Source organism: Atractosteus spatula, chromosome 7 (genome assembly GCF_055471065.1).
Source record: "Atractosteus spatula isolate fAtrSpa1 chromosome 7, fAtrSpa1.hap1, whole genome shotgun sequence".
Taxonomy (NCBI): Eukaryota; Metazoa; Chordata; class Actinopteri; order Semionotiformes; family Lepisosteidae; genus Atractosteus; species Atractosteus spatula.
The window spans coordinates 16,308,898-16,332,687 of NC_142712.1; the positions used below are offsets into that span (position 1 = coordinate 16,308,898).

General features: G+C 36.1%; 2 protein-coding genes across 6 annotated transcripts in view; one reads left to right on the top strand and one right to left on the bottom strand.

Annotated features, from left to right (window-relative positions):
• The window catches only part of nbeaa (neurobeachin a), a 356,961-nt gene that overhangs the window by 265,282 nt on the left and 67,889 nt on the right, over positions 1-23,790 (top strand). For all 5 annotated transcript variants that reach the window (XM_088922429.1, XM_088922430.1, XM_088922431.1 and 2 more), the window contains one exon: positions 703-839. In XM_088922429.1, coding sequence (XP_088778555.1) covers positions 703-839 — 137 coding nt within the window. The remainder of the gene's footprint in view (positions 1-702; positions 840-23,790) is intronic.
• mab21l1 (mab-21-like 1) lies at positions 2,200-4,638 on the bottom strand. The gene has a single exon (XM_088922435.1). It carries the CDS (start codon positions 4,198-4,200, stop codon positions 3,121-3,123), a length of 1,080 nt encoding a protein of 359 aa, XP_088778561.1. The 5' UTR covers positions 4,201-4,638; the 3' UTR covers positions 2,200-3,120.

Here is a 23,790-nt window from a genome sequence, read left to right on the forward strand (position 1 = left end):
CGTTCTTCTACTTGAATATTGAATATATTTGGGATATTTAACCTTCTCCCGATAGGTTATACTTGCAGTTATCGCAGTTAAAATGGGATTAACAAAAAGTAAGCCTTCAAGTAAAAAAAGAAACTTTTGAAATCTGACCACGACTTTTAGTTGCATAAAGACATACTAACTGATGATCTCTGTTTTCAAAATGGTTATTACGTAAATACCATTTAGTAAATAAAAGAATGGCCGCTAGATGCAGTTTACTTCATATTACTCAATATTTCAATATTTACAGTAGCCATCAGTTTCACCCATGCTTGCAGTCTGAAATTATGTAAATTATTGCAGTCTTGATTATTTTGCTGTATGTGAGCGCAGTGTTTCCGAATTGTTTTTATTTTTCGATTTATTCCCGATTTATTCCTTATTAAAGTTTTTTTGTTAACTTGTTATTAATACTTTTATAGATACCTGTAAACTACCGACCAGTTCTGCACTTGTGGCACCACACCATTTACAGAGACTAAATTCGTTTGTAATTGTTTCACATTTTTGGCAAGTATGTCGCTTGTGTGCCCGAAATTCACACTGTTTAATCAAATGATATTCATGATTTCTGAATACTTGTCACGATATTTTCTGTGGTGTTTTTACAAGCGTCCTACAGTATGTTGGAAGTTTTCGATTGATTTAGGAGCTGCGCTTTGTCACTTGCAGGCCCCGTGGTTCTGAGCACCCCAGCTCAGCTCATTGCCCCGGTGATAGTGGCGAGAGGTACGCTCTCCATCACCACCACTGAGATCTACTTTGAGGTGGACGAGGAGGATTCCGCTTTTAAAAAGATCGACGCCAAAGTAAGTGTGCGATCGTCACAACAAAACATCATATAAAATCATGGTCTGTATATTTCTCGCCTACCCGTGTGTATATAGGCCTAATATATAAGTTGTTAGAATGATTGTTTAATGTTTACCACTTTTCTCAAATGTATTTTTGAAATCGTGGTTATTAAGTGTTTTTTTTAATAATTGAATTAGCGCAATTAAGTAGACCCGCTAAACAAGTATCAATCCCAATGTGCTTTCTTACATGACCACAGAGTTGCTTGCTAATACAAACAGCTCCAATACTTTTAACCCACAGGTTCCTTAGCACAGGGGAATACAAACTAATAAATTGATATTTCCAAAGATGATTGCCGGGTATAAGGTCAATGCGTAATTGTCACTAAATCACAAATATTATTTTAGTATCTGACACCAGCGAGTTGTATTTTAGGGTCTTTTATGGCTTGCAAATTAGTTTGATTTGTAGATGTAATGTAAAACACAGTTGTGTTCTTCCATATGGATGCTCACTTGCAAGCATAATGCACTTGTTCGTTTTTTTTTCTCATTTTGTCGGATCTTAAAAGGGTGTCGAATATGACAGTATAATAGTACTTTATAGATTGGAACAATTGGCTATATTTTCATACTGAACAGAACAATATCTTAAGCCAACGTCAAAGATAGTATTGGATTAGTGGGCGTTTACATGATGTCTCAAAATGGCAGTAGTAAATCCCATTAATTAAGGTTTAGGCAGCATTTAGGATAATTTTGTTTGCCGAAGGTACGAACACGATAATATATGGTTAAATTCTTATTAATGATCTGATCCTATTTTATCCTTTTGACAGAAAACACGTGAAAATACAATGTATTTAATACTATTTGATTTTTACATTTAGACTGTAGCATTTAATATTGTAAACAATATAGTGTTACTGAAGTATTGTAAAACATAGACTAAAAAACTACGTGTCTTTAATATCCACATAAATATGTATACTACCGTTTGTTATAAAATCAATACACCTGTTTCAACGATGTACACTACAACTTAATTAGCGAGTATCATGACAAAAAACAGTTGTCATTTAAGGCATTAAAGATTGTTTTAGGTTAGTTGTTTCTTTAAGCTTGCGAATAAAAAATACATTGCATAATTCTAAAATGTTCTGTATAAAATAGTAATCAAATTGAAAATAGTTTGAAGCCCCGAAACCTTGTTTTCACGTGAGTAGTTTCGATACAGTGCTGTACTTGTGTCTGATCGTGAATTAAAGTAATAAAATAATAATGATACATGCATAGAGAAAAACAGTAAAATCTAAACGTTATTGAAACAACTTTAAAATTTCTTTAAAAATCATTATTGGGACACATTTAATACTTAATTTTTTTATTTGCTCTTTAAATAAGTTCAAAGACAGAAATAAAAAATTCCAAATCACAAATTGTTATATTCCAGTGTATTTCAAGTGCATTTTTTCAAATATATATATATTTTATTTTTCAAGCGTTATCATATAAGCAGAATCAAAACAGAATTGATCGAATATATTTTAAATAAGAATTCAAGTATATTTATGGAATGTTATAAAATTGAACAAATAGTACCATCAGAATGTAAACTTTTCAAAATTAGACACTTTCCAATGACAAACAAAGTAAAAAATACCACTGATGTAGTCTACCTTGTATTTTTTTCTAGCAGAAAAATCCTGAAGTTATTCATAAATATATGGAATTTGAGTTCTATGTACGTGTCACAAAAACAACATTCACAATTTCTGACCACTGGAACCACAATCTATATATACAGAAATAAAATGTACAGCCGAGTTTTGTCCAGGGCTCATTTTAAACACAAAAAGTGGGAGTGCCTTTTTGCGAATAAACACAGTCTGATTTAATATGCGTTGGCGCTTTTATAAAAATGACATAGCAATCAACCCCAAACATGATTAATAACAGAACTGGAGTATGTATGTAATCCTTCTTTTTATTTTCAATTGTGCTCTTTTTTCCTTCAAAATAATACTTATGATAAAATTTGTAAATGTATGCTTTGAAAAGCCAGTTACTTGTACTTATGTTCAAAATGACAAAACAAATAAATCCACGGGACATTTTTGTTGGCTCCACAGTTTTACACGAACATGGTTTAAAACAAAACAGCAGAAAGATATTTTTTGTCCAAGGAGTCCTGGATTAACAAATTTCATCTAGGCCTTTCAATAGCCTCGATGAAGTTAGATCTATCGCTGTATATATGTATATTTCATTAGTAGAAGTAGTATTTTTTACCTCAGAGTTTTTCCAGGCTTTTGGGGTTGGTAAGAATTTCTCTTGCCAATCGCCAAGTCTGTTTAGCCGCATTTTCAAGGGCTGAATGAGGTTTTCCTTGAAACAGGTCTAAATTAGGCAAAAAATAATGCGGACATCTCCTGCACTGCAAACACGAGATGAGTTGTAATAAAATCCCGTTCAGTCGATCTCCCAGACAGCTCTCGTCCCAGTCCGATTCCCTAGGATGCTTTTCACACTCGTATGAGACCAAAGTTTTCATGTGATAATTGTTGAGAGGCTGTCCTGGCAGTTCAAGGTGACGGTCGCGCAAAGTCTTCAGAACGGACAGGCATTTCTTCCTGCAGCCTCCCAAAAGAAGGCGATTTTCGGCTTCAGCAAATTGTAAGACCCACGCGTCGCTCTCTGCCGAGCTCTGCTTCCCGTTTAAGGAGTAGCATTCTTTAGATAAAAGGTTAAAACCTTCGGCTTTGACTTCTGCCACCCTGTTGGGTCCCGGCCAGGGGATGTGGGGTAGAGGCCAGTGGGCAGCGCTCCTTGGCCATATCCCCGTGCACTTGAAAGCTGGAGTGATCTGAACTACGTATCTGTCTCTGATGCGCAATTTCACCTCGCTGGTGTCAGCGACCATCTTTACGACATCTCTGTAGCTGCACTTATCCACAGCCTGCGCTACTAGTGTCTGAAACCGGGACCGGATCTTGCGAGCCGAAAGGTAACCAGAAGCGGTGATGAACTCGACCCAGAGGGACATGCTTCTTTTTCGGCCGTCGCTGAGCTTTAAGACGGCGCAGCCCGGTAAAGAGCCGTCATCCACAAAGTTGAAAACTCCCATCTGGTTTAAGTACAGGACCACCTCGAATTCGGTGGGTGAGATGACCTCCAGACCCTCATAACGGTTCTCCATTTCGTTCAATGAGCTGATGAACCGGGGCTCTTGGACCTCCACCTCCTTCAAGACGTCTGATACCACCTTGCACACCTCCCTGATCGTCTTGGAGATCGCCGCTTTCCGAGACTGGCATTTCTCGTTGTAGTACTTGTTCAGGTGGTAGACCAACTTGGCCTGAGCAGCTATCATATTCGGGCAGAGATCCGGGTTGTACACCGGAGTCTCGCAGTAAGCCGAGGGATCCAACGCGGCTGTTTGTACAGGAGCCAATTTTAGAGAACAAAGTAAGCTATTATATGAAAAAAAAAGTATATTTATTTAGTAAAAGCTGATTATTTGTGCTCAAAGCACCCGTTCGGTAAATCCCTTAATCTTTATCATCAGCTTTTAAAGTGCGCCGGTGTTAAAAGGAAGTCCTCCAATTTAAAGTTGCGTTTAATAATCAAATGTCCATTACAACAGCAGTGACTGAAATCGGACACTACGCGGCTTTCAGTAGTCAAAACAGCCCCCTTCTTATTTATTTATGTTTTCTGTAATCACTGCTCGGAGTTGGTAGTCAGGAGGATGTAAAAGTGCAGGGTGCCTTGAGTGTGTGTATTCGTGGAGGCGGCTGCTGCTGTCGCTGTGTTTAAGAGCCCAGATGCACTCCTGTGGAAATTATAAAGGCAGGGCTAGGAGGGGGATGTCCAATCGCAATAGGATTCGTCACTGCCTTTAGTTTATCGACAACAAATTAATCCCTGGCTTTTATATACAACGAAAACTAAAGGTAAGAGTCTATCGGACAGCGGAAATACACCTAAACTTTGAGAAGCAAAGAAGAAAATGCTTTATGTTTCATTACAGATTGCTATCTTAGGCAGGTTTTTAGAAATTTGCTTGCCTTTTAAGAGTGTCACTAGAATTGGCAGGTACATTCTGACCCGGACACAACAGCCGCTAGAATCTGAGTTCTACAATTATGTTTTATGTTAATTTTAAGTAAATTCTTCTTATTAAGGACTTGTTTTGCAAAGGAGAATAGGTCGCGGATATTTGGAGTTCTTGTGGTGGGAATTGCCTGCTCTTTGAAATTGTGCGTGATGACCTGCAGTATAGTTCTGTTAATGGCATATTTTTTTTAATCTTAATGAAAGCCTTGTGCTAATTGTTAACAGTACATAGTCGGCTATATAAAGTCTTAATGACCATACAGTTCTTTTTGTTTTAAGTGATAGCCGAATGTATTGTGCGCGTATTTTTTTAAATTAGTTTTATGGTCCTTTTTTTCTCAGATAAAAATTGCGCATTTTTTCTTGGACGTTTTTAATGGGAAAGACAATAAAATAGTGTTTAAAATTATAAAAATATTTAAAGAAATAAGATCTTTTTCGGTTCTTAAGTTTTAACCGCAGACTAGAGCTAATCAGGGATGTAATAATAATAATAATAATAATAATAATAATAATAATAAAGTGATTCGTTTATTATTACGAATTAAACGTATTGGAAAAACGGCCTTTTCTTGTTATAATTATTGATATACGTTTATGTATCCGCTCGGAAAGAACGTTTTCGATTTTTTTTTTCCGAATTATGTCTTGGTTTATTTCTTCACTCTACTGCGGCAGCGACAGATAAGATTGTACACAATTTTGTATTTTTTTCTTGAAGTACATTGTGTTAAGATAAAAATTGTGTTGCTTTATCCATTTTTTAAACCATTCACTCCAAACTCTATTCCCTGCAACACAAGTCGGTAAATGATTTTAGGACTGTTAAGAGCAATTTGGTTAGATTTTTAATTTTTTTTTGTTTAGTGCGCTTTCACTAGCGGATAAATTAGTGATAACGATAAATATAGGAATGATTGATCGAAACTTTGTAATGTAAATATTTTACGTGTAACGGCTACCTCTGCAGGTGTTATGGGATGATACTGTAATTACAGAACCTTGGTAATGTTCTTAAATACAAAAATTGCAGTTAAAACTTTAGCGTGACGACATTTTGAATAACAATACAGATTTAAACTAAAAATGGCTAATACTAATTTTGAAAAAGATCATACGATTCTGCTCGTTTAGCGTTTGTTCGTCTTACATCGAATTTACTAAATGTTTGACAAATAAAACCTAAACGGTTGCATTTTATTGGTAATTGTGAATTAACCGAACAACGCCATTATGTTCTTATTAAACAGCGTTTTTTACGTTTTTATTTTAAAAATAATTTTAAGTTCCACTTCTTTGGTGGCAAGACTTTTTAGTTTCTATGTTATTGCTTCGAATTATTCTTACTATAAAACAATACACGAAGTGTACATAGGGAAAAGCATAGATATCAGGCATTATTACTTTTATTATGCATCTTGATGGAGGTCAGGGAAGTATGAACTAAAGTAAGACACATCAGGTGTGAGCAGTAATTGGGTTCTCTTTTTGCCTCAGTATTGCTTTTTAAACACACCATTATATAAATCATAAACGAGCGTTTTAATCTGCTAAAATTATGTAGATGTGAGCATGTGTCCAGACACCTATATGTAGAAGGAGATAGCACTTGCAAATAAGACCTCAACATTAAAAGATTTGGAGGAATAACACTTCACCTTCTGCTTCATGGTGTTCTTTTTTCACTTTGTTTATGTTCAGGCAGCTGATGGTGTGTTTTCCTTTCAGGGTAGAAGTATGTTGTGTTTGTTAAAGGTTTCTTGCCTACATAGAAGGTGCCAAGCATTTGTAGGAAAAGAGATAGTTAAGGTGGTTCGATGGAGAACCTTTTGATTCTTTCTCATTTGAATTTAATATTCTCAGACTACAGAAACTAGCCTGACCCTCACAGAAAACAACTGTGTGATTGCCTGGTAGTGTATATAAACAGGACATAATCGTAGGGAAAATACTTGAAAGGATGAGGATTTAAAGTGTAAATTAGTGCAGTGCAGCCTTAATTTAGTCTTATTATATTATACAGCAACATTACTGCTCCTGTTCCTGACTTGTGTAGAATACTTCCAGCATCTGATGTTAAAGCTAATATGCTTGAAGAAGGTTAAAAGAGAAGATGGATGCATCAGGTGGAATATTCATAAGGAACAAATTGTACACGTTTAAGATGCTACTATACATATTTTTTCTTTGTTAGAATAAAAATGTCTTGGATATGCAGTACACAAATTACAATATGGAAATGAAGACGGCTAAACCGTATTACAATGAGTCGATGAAATTGTTCCATAGTGCTTGAGGAATAGGTTTGTTGGTTGAGTGACTGCTTTTCTGGGCTCGTGTTATTTTGATTCCCGTGCATCTGGTCTACCTGATCTACATCTTGCCAACCATAATAAATATCTTCCCACTACTCTGGAGACAGAGGACAGATATTGGCAGATTGTTTGCTTTAAGCATCAGAAAATATCAGTCCAAATTCTAGGAGCTTGTAACTGAGCAGTATTAATTTGATAGTTTTCACATTTGAAGAAATATATAGACTCGAATACTTGCGTGGGGTTAATTTAGACATGCAGAATTAGTTATTACTGTACAGTTTTTCCTGAAGGTAGAAGACAGAGCTTGGTCTGTTGTCTTACAAATTCTCCGTTGTATGGTAGCCTTCAAAGGAGTGTTTTTTAAAGGAAATGGATGCTGCTGTTTTGTACCTATCCCTTCTACATCTCAGAAGAGTATATAGAAACACATTTTCACAGAGGTAAAATGGGAAAACCTATTTCTAGGGATATGTTTTTGGATTTTTTTCATTATCACAGTTCAGAACAGGCAATAATGTTTGTACAGAAGTGGTGCAGAAATTGTTTAGAGGAAAAAAAGAGAGAGAGTTGTATTGTTTTTGTGGCTAAAATACTTGTCTCTTCCTTTTCCCTTCTGTTCAAACAGCATTTACCACTCTCAGCAGGTAGTGAGCTTTATTAAAACCAGATATTCTTTAGTGTTCAGTGTCTCCTTCAAACACCAATATCATATACATATTTGGTGTCTCAACTTTCCTGCTGTGCAAAGGTTTTTTTTTTCCCCTTTCTCTCATGCCGTGAGAGGAGGGTGAGTATTGTGGGGATTATCACCTCTTAATCTAATGCATCTGTAGTGGGTCAGCCACCACTCTGTTTTAGCACAACTCACCTTACCTCTACAGTTCTTATGTATTCAGGCAACCAACAGACCCCAGTCTTGACCTTGAGTATAAAGCTGAAACTGTTCCTGATCAGTTTTCAATGGCCACATCCCTGTCTTTCCCATCAGTTCGCTGTCTGTCTGCCTCTCTCAGACTCATATATCCTCAGTAAAATATGAGGCTGTTAATGTAATGTGTGCCCACTTATGAATGTATGCATGTGTGATTGTGAAAATCAATACAACGGCTTATACATTCTCTAATTTAGGAAGAGCATGTGACTGTTGAAATATTGCCTTTTGTGAGAGCCCCTTTATATACAGCAGGTCATCTTAGTGCAGTTCTGCCTTTTCCTCTTCGTTCGTTTTTTTTCTGTTCTTTGTTTTTTCCCCAAGACCGATCCCCCTGTCAGAAGTCAAAAAGGTCTGGAATGCTACAAATTTCCTTTGTCAAATGGCTTAAATCGTAAGCTACACATCACTCATATTATACAAAGAGCATCATTTAAAGATTCGGCTAAATAATATACAATTAATTTAGTTTTCTTGCTAATTACACTTCAGAAATGTAGCATTATTGCATAATTATTGCTGTTGTGCAATTAATATGATGATTATATTCTGAAATAAAAGATTATGTATCAACTGATCTATGAAGAAAGTAGTACAAGTACATTATTTGCCATGTACTGACTTTATTGAGAGCATGGATTTTTCCTCTTTAGACACAATTTTAAAAAGTCTTTCTTTAAATCGAGTCAATTTTATGGCAAACCATGCATCAGCCAGACTCAAAAGAAAGAGAAGTTTCAAAATGACTCTTTAAAGTACAGTGTCACTTCTATTGGTTTACTCATTTGAAAGAACCTGTGTACTAATCCTGTCCTGTTTACATAATGATTAAATCCAAATGCCATGTGAAACATTTGTTTGGAAGTTTAGGATTACTGCTTCTCAAGTGTTATGTGGAAATGGAGACTTTAACAGTCCAGTGAAAATTCAATGTAAGGCATATAGACACTGATTGGTCTGCAATGTCAGTAGCACAACCTTTTGCCTGGAATAAATAAACAGTAAACCTTGGTCAGATAATTTGTGTTTCTTGAATGGCCATTTTAAGTCCATGACCAATTGTTTTTGGCTCCTGCATAAATTTAAAAGATCAAATAAATATGTAACATGAGGAGCCCTGCCTTGTTTTTGTCCATCATAAATATCTCCTACCTAAAGTTAAAGAGCTTGTGACACTTCCTTTAAAAATGATGGAATGCTAAAAGTATTTGAATCCTGAATTGCTCTCTGATCAATTTAAAGGAATACAAGTGCACAAACGTCTTCTTTGTGTTTTGCCACTGCCGTCTTTTGTTTTCTGCCCGACAGAGAACATCGAAACGTGTCTCTCCCCTGTGTACTTAACTTCTGTTTAGGTTTGTAAAACATAATTGAGGAGAAGATAGGAAAGAATTTGAATAATAGTATTCATTATTTCCACTGCAAGTGTATTAGCTATGGCAAAGATATATATGCAGCTAACTCCATTAACAGGCAATATATAAAAAAGGTCGTAGCGGCGCTATTATATCTGTCAGGTCTTTATTTTGTATAAAACACATTAATTAGAGTTAATAATCATTGTTCTCCGTCCCTGTTAATAATCCTGTTATTTGCTGACAAATTAGGTCATTTCTGTATTATTCACTCATCCTTTGGGGGAATCTTTGTGCCTTGCGTTTGATTGTAAGGGAATGTAAAATGCAGAACACTCAAAGGGAAAGCAATCAATGAGCTCTGAAAGTGGATAGCTCATACAGCAGGTTACCATGCATCTAAAACAAAGACACACTTGAAATGTAAAGCAGATTAATAGTACTATCATGTAATCCGTGTGTGATCGGTGCTAGCATCTCTCCTAAAGCAGAATGAGAAAATAACATCACACCGGCCTGCACATAATTGTGGCATATTACCGTTTGGATTTCCTTAGTCTCAAATTGTGGTTGTCGAGGGGGTTCGTAATTAGGGTTGTGTTATTTTAAGCAATGTGCTCTCTGCAGGGTACCAACTTCAATTTTTCATTTTTTCCCCCTGGATTGTGGCCTATCATTTGTATCCCTCTCCATGCTGTATTAGCAGAGCACTCCCTTGAGTGTAGAAGACTGGGTACAATTTAGCCAGGGGCATATACAGACCTTGTAGGGATCAGTATTGCAGGCAAAAGCCATATGTGTTTAAACTGAGAACAAAAAAAAACTTTTTTTTTTCAGTTTGCTGTTTTAAGTGGATGGATAACTTTTGTGCCTGAAGACAGAAGAAGGGAAAATACAAAAATTAATTAATTGCCTCTGCTCTGGAGGCGCTTACATTTCCTCCCTCTCCAATATGGAATGCTTGTCAGCTTTCCTGATAAATGACTGCATGCATTTGCATAGATTTTACATTAATACAATTTAGTTTTATTTGCAAAAACTAGTTTACATAATAATGCAGAAAATTAGTAATATGCTTCATGTTCTCAAAGCCGAGGATTACTTACAGCAGACATTGATAGATCTCTGAACTGGTATCATCAGCAAGCAGCATAGCTACTTAAAACGACACTGCTACAGTTTTTCTCGGTTTATTATGGGTTTGTTAAGTGGTGCTTTATCTATTAAATGGTAGTAGTAAAGAAGTACTTGTCAGGTTGGAAGCTGGACTCCCAGCTTGCTGTTTATTATTTTTTATTATTTCTTTATTGCTGCTTCCATGCCTTGTAAAGGTTTGTTGTAAAAGGTTATGGCTCTCGGATCTCGATTTAAGAAGACTTACGTTTTGTTGAACACTATGGTGCTTGGGAATGAAGTCATTTAATTGTACATGTGCATATACTGATTTAATCATACCATGCTTGGTGTTTGTAAGTTATAGAACCCACTCCCCATGATATGAACAGCAATGTTTAAAATAAGAAGAGAACATTTTCAATATACTGGCTGTTTGTTCAAAGCAAATCAAACACTGATTGTGAGAGCAGAAAAAAAATCAATTTTGATGAGTTCCAATAAAGGGCATTATACGTACAGCACGATATTGACCTTATTCTCTAACTGACCTAGTGACACATGGAAGTGTAAAAGTCCTTCTCCGATGTAAAGGATAAATGAAAAAAGAACAGACAAAACAAAAATTCCCCCCTCCCCAAAAAAAGAGAATTTTCCTCCAGCTTTGAACCTCTGATAATGAAATGCTGCTTGCAAAGCCCATGATAAAATTAGGCCATGTAACCCAAATAAAGGATGAAGGCTTCATAATTGCCAGTCCTTGAGATCTGAGATGCTGGGTGCCAACTGTCAGTGCATGAGCTAATGATGACAAATGTCTCTCTATGCAGATTTTGGTGCAAGAAGGCTGCTGGAATAGCAAGCCAGGGTGTTTCATCTCTAATGCAGTGCATTTGCATTTACCTCCGTGCTGCCCAGGAAGAAGGGTCTGCATTAAAAAAAAACGCATGGAAATAATATGCACATGTTTTTGTGCGGCAAATGCATTTCTGATATAGTCTTGAGTGTTCCCATTGTGTATTTATAGGTTATATGTTAAGATTTTTTTTTACAATTTAGATTAAAATGGTATAAAGTAGTCATGCAAAAATCCACATTTAGAACTTTGCAATTAGATCCTAACGATTATGGTTAAGTGCTTCTTGTTGGGGTTCATTTTTGCTTATTAATAAATTGTATTGTAGAGAGGAGGCATTGAGATAAAAAAAAGTAGATCAAAGCAGATTATTATAATTGCAAAATGTTGAAAATGATTAATATTTTCTTTCTTTGACATCAGGAGTGTGTTTCTGTCATTTGGAAACTACTAGTATATTAAGTTTTTTTTCTTTTTCACTTCAACCATATTGGGGCTAAATATTTGACTTGTTTGTGTGCTCTTACTTCTTATAAATATTCCTACATGTTATTCATTATGTTGACAGTTTTATAAAGTGGTTTAGTGTTTTTGTCATAATATTTCCTTTGAACAGTGCTCTGACTGGTTCAGTTCTACACTCCTGTATTTCAAAGACATTGGTCTCTGAAGTTAGGAGTCTGTGAGCTCCACAAATCATAAAGAATTTTTAAAAACCCAAAATCATTTTAAAAGCACAAGACCTTCTTAACAACACACTAAAGACTCATTAATTTAAAAAGAGGACAGGACTCACAGTTCTTTGTTATTAATTTTTCATTTTGCATGGCTTCCGAAATAGAAGGCCAGACTTATTTTGCTTTCGGCTTAGTTTCAGTTTTGCCTACTGTTTTTTTCTTTGCTATCCAATTAAAATCCAGATCTGTTCCATGTAAAACAAAAAAAAATCATTTATAAAAAAATCTTTTTATCACTACCTTATTATGTATCTCAAGGAATAGTGTAGTTACAAATCTCAGAAATCTGATTCCACTTACTGTGACGTGGGGGCCTTGCTAATAAAAGAGCAAAACTGTTGTGTTTCATGCACAGATTTACCCAATTTGTTGCATGAATGGGTTTTGAAAGGGGTCCCGCTTTATATAAAAGGAGCTCCTTTTTGTTTGTTTTTGCTCCATCTGTGTCATCTGGTGGTCTGTGCAATAGGCAGTGTCTTCTAGTGAACCCCTGAGCGCCAGGCAGTTGTTTTATGGACTCTCTATAGTGTTAGTGGGAGTTCATAAGTTGGCTGCTGTATTGTGTGCCTTCACCAGCTGACACGTGTGAATTCACTCCAGCATATTGAGAGATAATTTTGACTAATGAAACTGGGACCCTGGCTTGTTGTCATGTGATTTATATTCTTTCTTTTTCTTCCTCCCTTGTGTTCGTTTTGCTTAAAATTAGGGGTAAGTGAGAGTTTTGTACATGAGGGTTAGAAAAAGCTACTCTTTCTTTTTGGATTGCTGAGCTTTCTGCTGCTTTGTAACCTGAGATTCAGAGTTTAAAAGCAAAAATTCAAGTCAGGAGGCTAAGGGCTTTCCTAGCCATTTCTCCTTCTCATTCCGTTCATTATTATTTTCATGTTCATGCTGTTTGTGTTTTTACCTATTAGAACCTGTAAAAGTGAATGCGTTTTGTCAAAAGATAATTTAAAAATGTGGTCGTACACAAGAGAATTCAGGGTGAAATAGAACTATGGGTTCGACTGCAATGTTGCAGCATTTTTAATTTATTATTTATCTTTAAAATCTCATCAGTTTGAAAAGAGACAATGGACAGCACTACTTAGTGATTGAAATGTAAAATTAGTGAAGGCCATATATCTTTAGTGCGTCAAAATGGATACGCAACGGCTAGAGTCTGGCTTATTCAATGTGAAAGCTGGGGTCTCCATTTTTGCTCGTACTGATCATATTGCTCTCAATGGAAGGCAAGTTTTCGTTCTACAGCCGTATTCTGGAGCTTCTGTAAATTGAGTGAAAGAAAGATCGAGAGGGAGGCCGAGAGAAAGATTTTGAATTTATGTTAAACAAAGACTGGAGCAGATCACATGGAGACATTTTGTCTACTTTGATTAGTCATGGATCCCCTAAGCACAGACGAATATTCTGCTCTCTCTAATAAGGCGGACAATGGAAAATCGCAGGCGAGAACATTTCCGTGCAAATCTGCCTTTTTTGATTCTCCTTTCAACTGAAAAAGACCAGATGGGGCGGATAGCCAAGCGCTGATCTTATGTGTTTATCAATATCTATTAAAAACTTTAGGCCATGTAATAAAAATAAGCCCTCAGCCTGTTGGTTGAAATCCCAGTCTGTTTTTTTTTCCCCACATACTATACACATTCACTCTCTAAGTCAGTTCTAGGAAGACTAAGATCTGGCGCTCAGTTTTTTTTTCGTTTTTAGCGCATCTAATTGGTCATTGTTGTTGAGCTGCATCAAAATATTTAAAGTTTTTGCAATTTTATGAGTGTTAAATGCTGTTATTGAGCTCACATCAACAATTCCAAGTAAGGCAGTAAGTCTAACTTAGCAGAAAGACCACCTCCAAAGCTTCAAAGCTCTTAGTCATTATCATTTATAAGAAAGATTATATGGAAGATTGTTTATTTTCTAGCAATGTTGCACCTGTCTATCAATGCTGAATACAGAGATGGTGTCTATGCACTATAAGAGGCATAGTCATCATAGTTGGTCACAAGATAAATGGGCAAAACACTGAACTGTCTTATTTCTCCTGAATCACCCCAATGTTAGGTGAAGAATGTCTTTGAAAGATCTGGCATCCAAAATAAGATTGCTGAGTGCTTATCAACTTTTTCTAGCTAATTCTCCTTTAAGGATAACCGAATGAGAAACAGTCCTTTTCATTTGCTTAAATCTATGGGAAGATGTCCAAAAAGAAACACAACCCATAAAAAGTGTATTTGTGCCATATCAATGATTTCCATTTAACAAAATTCAGGACTTCACGTCCAATGAGATACTGTTGAAAAGGTGGTATATAAAATATTCAGTACAGAAACTGTCTAAATCTTTAAAATGAGTCATTTGATACAGACATACATATGATCTATACAAGTCATTATATGAGCTACTTTATTTAATTCAATTGAGTATGAAAATTCAATAGTCAGTGGTGCCTAGATTTAGACGAGTCTTAAGCAAGTCATTTTTCCCTGGTCTCTGGTCTTTGTGTGGTGAAGGCATTCTAAAAAAAGCTATTTTGATGAATGTGTGCTGTAAATAATGAAACACCACATCACTTTACTTAGCATGTATCTAGGCTAGGAAAGTGTTGAGGAGGTAGAATTTCTTTGTCCTTTAAGGTGCGCTTGGGGAAAAAAAACTGCAGAGGTGTGTGTTCTACCTGGTTGAAATTCAAACAATTTCATTATGGTGTCAATTCTCAGGTTTTGGCAGGGCTTCTAAGGTGTATTCACACAAAAGATCCACCATGGAGAATGAATGCTAGTGTTGACACCACCTAACAAGCAGGGATTATGCGTTTACAGAAGAAGTAATATGATAGGTCAAGTATAAGAGGCACTTCTCAAGAGCACTTCACTATATAATGAATGATTGACTAGAAAGTGAGAAGCTGCCACTAGTTGGCTTGGTTTCTGTGTTGATGCCTCCCTTGATCATGTTTGCCTTCTCTGTTCTCATGTGATGAATAACAGAGGAGGAAACCTGCTCTTCTGTCTCATTTTTCTTGCTAATTTGCACATTTAAGACATTTGTGTTTGCTTATTTGCTATTCCCTTTTGACAAAGAACTGTTCTCTTTTTTTGTTGTTGCTATTGTGCCTCAGGGGTATGAACTAATTTGAGCTTCAGTAATTACAGCATGTTTTACACCTGTCTGTCTGTGTGCTATACCTTGTCTTTGTATTTCTCCTTTTAATGAGATATTTCAAGGATGATTATTTTTATTGCAATTATTTCATTTGTTGTTAAAATTATTTTATTGTTGTTTTTCCAAGCAAAAAGTAGACTAAATATTTTTGCGCACTGAAAAAGCTTTGAAATCCCCTTTGGATTGTATAGACGCAGGGCACTGAACTGTTTCTCTGAAGCACAAAATGACCCCGTAGAGTTCAGGGAGGACAAATGAAGGCAGACTCTACAGACAGTTTGTTTTCAAACAGTGTTGAGACAAGGGCTCTGGAGCTTTGTTCATTCTGAATGAAGCTGTGGTTGTAGCTGTTTCAAGACCATTAAAACCCTGAAAGAGTGAGACAATACAGAGCGAGATCTTTTTTTCTAGCAGTTTCTCTTGCTTTGCTGTCTCCTGTGAAAAATCGAATTGGGCTTTTCCTCATAAAATGAAAAATAAATATGTATTTAGTTAAAACCTTTCATTTCCTTGTTCTGTTTCTTTACATCAAAATAATGTAATTCCCAGAAAGAAAGCCTGGGCCCAATTTTAGTTTTTTTTAGAAAGAAACAAAAGCAGAAAAGTCCCAGTTGAAAACACTGTGCCTGCGATTGTACTTTAAGCTGTTCGCAATCCAATTAGGAGTTTAACAAGGGTCAAATTAGTAGGACTTCTACGCTTTAGGTTTTCAGCATTAGCAGACTGCATATTAGTGGGGGGAGGTTGGTGGACAGGACAGACACAAAGCTGTCATTCTCCATGTGGTGAAACCCTGAGCCCCGATGGGGGTGCTCCGCAGGCCAGAAACAACATTTGCCATTGTCTTGTGGACCTGCTGTCTTGTAGGATCAGCTGGTGTATCGCTGCTCTGGGGTTACAGGTGCTACCTAGGGCCTGCGTAGAACAGTTCCCCCTGCCCTCTCCTTTCTCCCAGAAGCATGTTGTTGGCTTTAGTGGGCTGTGGAAGACACAAAGTCAGAAGCCTCTTGAGCACTCATTATTTTCTGAACTGATGACACCTAGCAGATTTTCCTCTCTTTCCCCATTGACTGTACATGCAGAATTCAGGTGCACCAGACATTCAGTTGCTCTGAGGTTCATGGTTAATTTTAGCACATACTCCAGGGAAAATCATGTGTGTCCAGGAGAGTGTGTGTCTTTTTGCATGTACAGTATGTGTGAGCATTACTGAGTAATGACAGTAAGTTTGGCACTGGTACCAAAATTAAAGTATTTTTAATTCCTTGTTTAAATTTAGTACCTACTGAAAGCCTATATGGCAGGAAGGCCATTGGCGAAGTGTGGTGCATTTAGTGTGATTCATTAACTATTTAGGCATATGAAGATAGAAGTACTGAAATGAAGCATTTTCCATTCATTAACACTGCATCTGGTAAGGTACCCTTGATATGCACCGTAAAATATGCCTCCAAAATGCATGTGACTTACTGGGAACAGAAGGAGGCATTACTTTTCTTAAAGTTAAGTTATTCCAGTGTGCAAGAAAGGAAAACTATGCAGTAAGACTAACCATATTCGTTGATAAGGCCTGGAATTTTGTCTTTAATTCTAAATAGCAATACCACTCCTTTTTTTGATGCAAAGTTATTTCATTCAGATGCATCAGACAGCCATTTGACACCATGTGACCCATTTCTCATGGCTGCCTTTGGGTTGTGCCAGAATCCTGTTACGCTCCCAAATTACAGCTGAAGCACTTGCAGCTCTCCATTGAAAAACACTCACTGGCCACTCTGAGAAATTGTTCTTGATCAGAAGAATTTGTTGATATACTATGTGCTGTGCGTGTTCTTGTGTTGTAGCCATCTTTCATAACTAAAATACTGTTGTCAGTAATGGCCATTCATAATCAGAGATTAAAGACTTGTGGCTATCAAGCAGTAATAAAATAAAAAAATGATTCAGCCTTTCATACCTTTTATTTAGCATTCTTTATACGTTAGAAATAATCTCTCTTGGGTTTGAATTGATGTAATCATTATAAAAATTCACTAAAGATTAGCCCTCCATAACACTGTAAAATTGCAGCTCCCCTTTGTTGGAAGAAATCTTTAGATTGTTGTGAGAGTTATGTCACTGCATTTCAGTACATTAATGTGGGCCGTTTGTACGAAGTCGCAACGCATTCAAATGGTTTTTTTAAAAAAATGTCGGGTGGAGAGGCATAATGGTTAATAGGTGCTTTAGTATTTTCTGAGTTTTCATAGCTTAATCCTTTTTGAAAAGCTTTCAAGAATAAAGGCTGTAAATGGCCCTCAGTATTAATTTGATGTGACTTCTGTACAATAAGGGCTGAGTCTCTCAGAAGCACATTTTGCAGCTTACCTTCTTTCATGGTATCAGCCCCTTGGAACTTCAGCCTAAATGTTTCATGAAACTCTGCTGTAAGCCTCTTTGGTATTCTCTCATTATAATGCAGCTCATAAGACCATTATTACAGATTGTTAAAACCAGTAGAGTAGATGCAAATAGTGTAGATAGTTTTTTTTATATTATAATAAAATTGATTTAGTACAATAGGGTATTGAAATTGAACTGTTAAGACACAAAGCCTCATACAAAATTTCATTTCCATTCTAATTATGTTGTGTGAATGATTAAAAAATATTTTTAGTCGAGGTGTTTTAGCATTCTTCTTGACAGTTTATAATTTTTATTCAGTCGTTTAATTGAAAACTAAACAGAATTGAACAATATACATTTCCATTTGCAGCTGCTGGGCATTCTGTTTATAAAAAACCAAAACATTCAAATATTACTGGTTTGCCTCAGTTTTTAGCAAATTTTCAAACTGTTTTTTTTTACAATCCTTTTATATATATTTAATATTTACGTTTGCTTCAGTGAAAGCATTTGTCTTTGTGTTTCTTAAGTTATGTGCGAATCACCCTATATTGAGTTTCCAGTAAAATAACTTTCATGAATAAGTAATCCATTCTGAATTGTAATGAATAATTATATTAAATTCACAGTGGATGAAGTAGTTTCTAATTTTGCCTAAAGGCATATTGATTCCAGTAGACTTCTTAAGATTTTCTGTAATAAATTACTGTATTCTGAAGAAATTAAATCAGAATGCCACCCACATGCAGGATGAATCCACTAGAACCCTTTTGTTTTATGTTGTACTCTTCACAGTAATACTGATTATACACAGCATTAGAGTGTTACTTTAAGTAAGTCAAAATGAAAATTAGGAGGCTATTTTGTAATATTTTAAAAAATAATATTTTTAATTCTCCAAGTTCAATCAGTTTATTATAAAAAGATAAAAGCTGTAAAAACTCCTGGCTGATGCATGTTAAACATTGTTGATTTAACCTTCTGCATATGGCTTAATGCATGTTCCCTAAAAAAACTAGTTATTTGTTTTGAATATTGCAAAAATCTTATTGTGCTTGACAGGGGGGAAAAAAAAACTGTAAAATTCTTAGAAAAAAAACTAAATTAGCATAAGGTCTCTCTGAAGCAGTTGAGCTTCAAAAATGCATTTTTTATTTTTATTTTTTTCTCTACTATGCTTTATTCTGCTTTCCACTATTCTGCTTTCCTCTATTATGCTTTACCCATCCTCTTGAGACTGAGAGATACTATTTGTTATCAAAGAATCCCCATTGTAGGAACTTGGACAGGTCTGGAGGGGTTCAGAGGAGGAAAAAAAAATCTATTTGCTGATCTAAAGTAACTAGATTTTTTTCCTAAAGGGGATTGTCGTTGTTAAAGATTTTTTTTTTAAATTGCTTAGTTTTTTTGTAGACCAGACATGAGAGGGTTTGTGGAAGGTATCGAGCAGGTCATTAACCCTGTAGAAAACAGCTTGCATTAATATGCTCTAATCCAGTATAATTAGTCTAATTATTGCACGCCAACCAGCTTGTTGTATTGTCAAGATTGGGCAAGCATGCCAGATCGACCTTGGTCCCCCTGGAATGCCACCCAAAGCACAGAAATCCTAGTTTGCAACATTTCTGATCTCCTGACAAAACAAAGGGAGCTAAATTTCAGTTCCTCAATAAACTCTTCTTTTTTTTTTTGTCTGAGCTTTTGGGCCTGGATGGGGTGTGTATGTGTGTCTGCGATTAGCCAGTTGAAGATTTAAAATAAATAATGCCCAAGCCATTTTGTCAAACAAAATTTCTGTTCCCCCAAGAAACAATTTGATAGCTAGGCTCAGTTGAATGCTGTACCAAAAAAATGCAAGGCATTTCCACATGGTGTGGGATTAGCAATAGTAAAAAGATTTAAACTATATAATTACAAGAGGATAAACTCCAAATTATCCACTGCAGTCAAACACAGATTATCAGCCTTCTCGGTGAGTCCTCTTTACAGCCCCTGGGGGTTATCTGACTACAAAAGGGCCTCATTAGCATAAATTTACAAGTGCTCCCGTTTCAGACGGCATGATAAGAACCTGTTTTACCTTTGCATTAGCGCTGAATGGCTTGTTGTGCTTTTGGCAATGACAGATAAGTCAGGATAATTCCACTTTATGCCGAAAATGATGCTCCAGATTCTGGATGCATCCCGAAGGTGTCACTGGCAATAATCTTCAAAGAGCGTCCAGTGAAAGTGGGCTGTATGTTTTCCGGATGATATACTGCAAATGACAGGAAGAATTATGCGAGGGGAGACAAATCTGTAACATATTATTAAGCAATTTCACGTGAATAACAGGGATAAAAGGATAATGGATGAGGGTGTCGTTATTACCTTCATGTAGAGGGGAAGCCAAAGCAAAGGTAGAGCGACAAGATTAATTGAGGATGGGTGAAGCGCTCATTGCTCATCAGGCCCTCTCTTTCTGCCGCCTGCCATCTTCTCCCTGCCAGCCCCCACCCCACCCATCCCCAAGCCTCCAAATTTCCAGGATTCGAAAAAAGATCAGCTCAGTGTTTCCTGTGGCTGCCAGAGGAAGTCTGTAAGCAGGCAAGAAGCCCCGAAGAAGGGTTCATTAGAAAGCCTGTGTTTGAAAAGAGCTGCAGAATTACCAAATGGCATCTGTTCAAACCATCCTTAATCCTAACTGCCTTAGTTTCCCATTCCCCTTCTGTGCTTTGTGTTTATCGCTTAAATCATACTGCTACATGTTTATTCACATGTACACGGCTATATGACAATGATTTCTTCCTTCTTAGATGTCGTGATTCCATGTATTGTGAATATTACAAATAAGAGGAGATTTTATTTCCCCCCTAGGAGTAAGACTATTTTGGAAAGTTCTGAAACTGATGCAGGATATGATTCCTTATGCCAAGTTTGATGGCAGTTTTGTACTCTTGGCAAGATCATCAGTATTCTTTATGTGATCATGATGAGCTGATATAGTTTACAAAACAGTAGAGCTGGAGATGCTTTCCAGAGTAGCAATTAATATTTTAGATAACATTGGTTAGATCCGCAAGTGTTTTCAGTTATAGACAAAAAAAAATAGGACAAAAATAAAACTGAGCTGACTTCACCCAAAAAAGAAAAAATGTACAGTAGGTATACAGCATAGTGCCTTTGAGTATTCAAAATCTCTAAAGCAAGACAGGAAATGCACAGTTAGGACTTAAGGTCTAATTCCTGGGAAATAGTAAAATATCAATTCATATTTTTCGCATGTTCATTCATATGTTCATATTATTGAGAAATGTAAATACAAATGAGTACACATTTTCTAGCCTATTTGTTGAGAAATCAGATATGAGTTGACAATTTCTAAGTATAATCTTACACTGACACCTAAATACTAAAAATAAATAGAAGCAAAAAGTGGAAAATAAAATAAAAAAATCAGATGAAGGTTGAAAGAAGCTGATTTGATAGCCTTACCTGTCAAACTGTTTTGGAGTGCACATAGCTTCAAATCTGCTTCCAGTCCTAAATAAGACATTAATGAAGTGAGGAAGAAAAAGGCTCACTTGAGCTCAGAATGAGTGTATCAAGTAGAGATTCTCTTTTAGAGGAGTCACTTCTCTTAGTCACAAGATACAAAACGTCTGTGTATTTGGAAAATGAAAAGCGATACTGTGGGAGGGAGGAATGTGTGTTTAACAGTGAAAGAGTGTCTTTCTACCACCAGATTCAGCTGCAGTCTGCACTGTATGAAGTGCAGAAAAAGGAGAGCCAGTGCTGATTATGCTGATATTCCAGGGAAAAAAAGTATTATCCATGGGAATACATACAGTAGTACTGTAGTTCTCAAAAGAAATCCTGGTTTCCCCCCCTCAAAACTAACAATTCGAAGTGAAAATGCAGATTACCTTGCAAGCACCACTCTTTGATTTTCAACACTTCTTGTGAAAACATAAGCATCTGTACTTTGGACTTGTTTTCTGATACAGTGCATTTTTGCCAATTTGCATGCCGTCTTGGTGCTTATTTTTTATATGATAACACAGAAGCTCAGTTATATGTGGTATCAATCTTGTATTAAATTTAATGCCCTGTACTGTTTCAAATTAAAGTATTTACAGTATTAGTGCCTGCCTACACAAATTGATGAAATGTAGCATAATAAAGGTCAAAGGTTGACTATATCTGTGTAGGAGGTAAGAGAGTTGGGATTTATGGGAAAGCAAACCAGAGCATTGAAAACATGTGAACATTAGGTGCTTTATTGCACGTTCCAAACAAACTGACGTTCATTGTGAATTCATTGCAGTCAAACAGATATTTAATTGGCCCCAATGCTACAACAGTGTATTTAGATATCCTCAGCTTTCTGGTCCAGAATTAAGCTATTTTAAATGTCATTTACTCATAAATAAACCTCTTTCATAAATGTGTTGGCCTTGTTTTTATTTCTTTTCATACTTGAACAATTTTGAGCAGAAGCACGGAATAATCTAGGTTTCATTAGATTGAAGTAATCGTAAAGTATGGAAAATTGCTTTGCTAGCATCTAGACATATAGGTCAGCATGGATCTCTTCATCATAAAACCAGTGAAGGATGTCCCTAAAATAAAAACAAAGCTTTGGAAAAAATACAGCCGTTGATTTTGCATTTGTAAAAACTGTTTTCCAAAAATGCACTAATATAAATGAGGTCACCGTGTGACACAATTTTTTCTGACAAACTTGGCTGGACATTTCAAGCAGTGATTTGCTCTGTGTGTGTAATGCGTATTCATCCATTTATCACATTGGTCTTGCCAGAATACCAGAGTAGTGTGATCTTGCCAGTGTATGACTGGATCCTAAATGTATAGTGACACTGATTATGCAAATCTGAATCTTATTTTCCTCAATACCTGTATTAGGAAGCAGCTGGTTGAGAAATAAGATTCTTTTTAAAAAACCGAAAATATTTCATATATCTCACAAGGAATTTTAAATTTGACTTTTTTGTAGCAGCTGTCATACGTGCTAAAATCAGATGAAATCTGCCCTTTGATTCTTTGCCTTAAATCTGAAAGAAACCTTGAAAGGATTAGAGTGCTGGCTAATATATTTTTATTTTGAAACGCATAGAGCTGTCATAGAGCTAGGAATTTCTTTTCTGATTGAAGTAATTTTTTTATTATTTCTTTCATGGTTGCTTTCTTTAATTTATTTTTTCATGGCAAAAAAAATAGGCTCAGTATCTTTACTTTAGGAATAATTTATATGTAGTCCTGTGCTTACCTGTGGACATTCTACAATTTGTTTTGTAACCCAGAGTATTCTTTGCTACTAAATGGTAAGATGAATGGCAAAAGATTTTTAAACAGTTTTTAAAATCCATTTTTCAGTAGGCACATGGATATCCTCAAATGCAGAAAAGTCTCTTCTGGTTCACATTCCATTTTCTATTCTTCCTGCAAACCTTGCTTTTATGCTGGAGCTTTGTTCAAATTTGGATTCTGGTTAGAGCAATATAAATTAGTTTTGGCGGTCATCATTGATGTCTGCAATTTAGTTCAGTAGGTGTCTGAAAGTTAGAACAATCTAAATATGAAATACATCATTTGATTCCCCCTTTTCATAACCGATATTCATCTATTTACTCTTCCTTCACCAAGGGATGTAAGGCAAATTATATGTTCAGGAAATCATTTTTCTCAAAATAAGTTCTGGGGAATCAAGCAAACAGTAGAGATTATAGTACACAAAGAATGCAGGGAGAAATCTTTGCGCCCACGTGTTGCAGTGAATGAACAGGCTTTTGCCTATTTAGTTTAAATTGCTTGGGAAGCAGTGGATATATGTATATGCCTAGTGTAATGGAAATGAGATTAATATTTTAAAGGCAAGCTAAAGGTTGACACAAGAAAAATTGAGTTAGTTTGCAAAAAAAGAAATTTGTTTCTTCATGTGAAAATTGAGGTCAGGAGGGCAGAGCCTGCCTTGCCTGTAGATG

Excerpts from the sequence above, each read along its gene's own strand:
- mab21l1 (XM_088922435.1), bottom strand. The coding sequence starts at position 4,200 with ATGATAGCTGCTCAGGCCAAGTTGGTCTACCACCTGAACAAGTACTAC.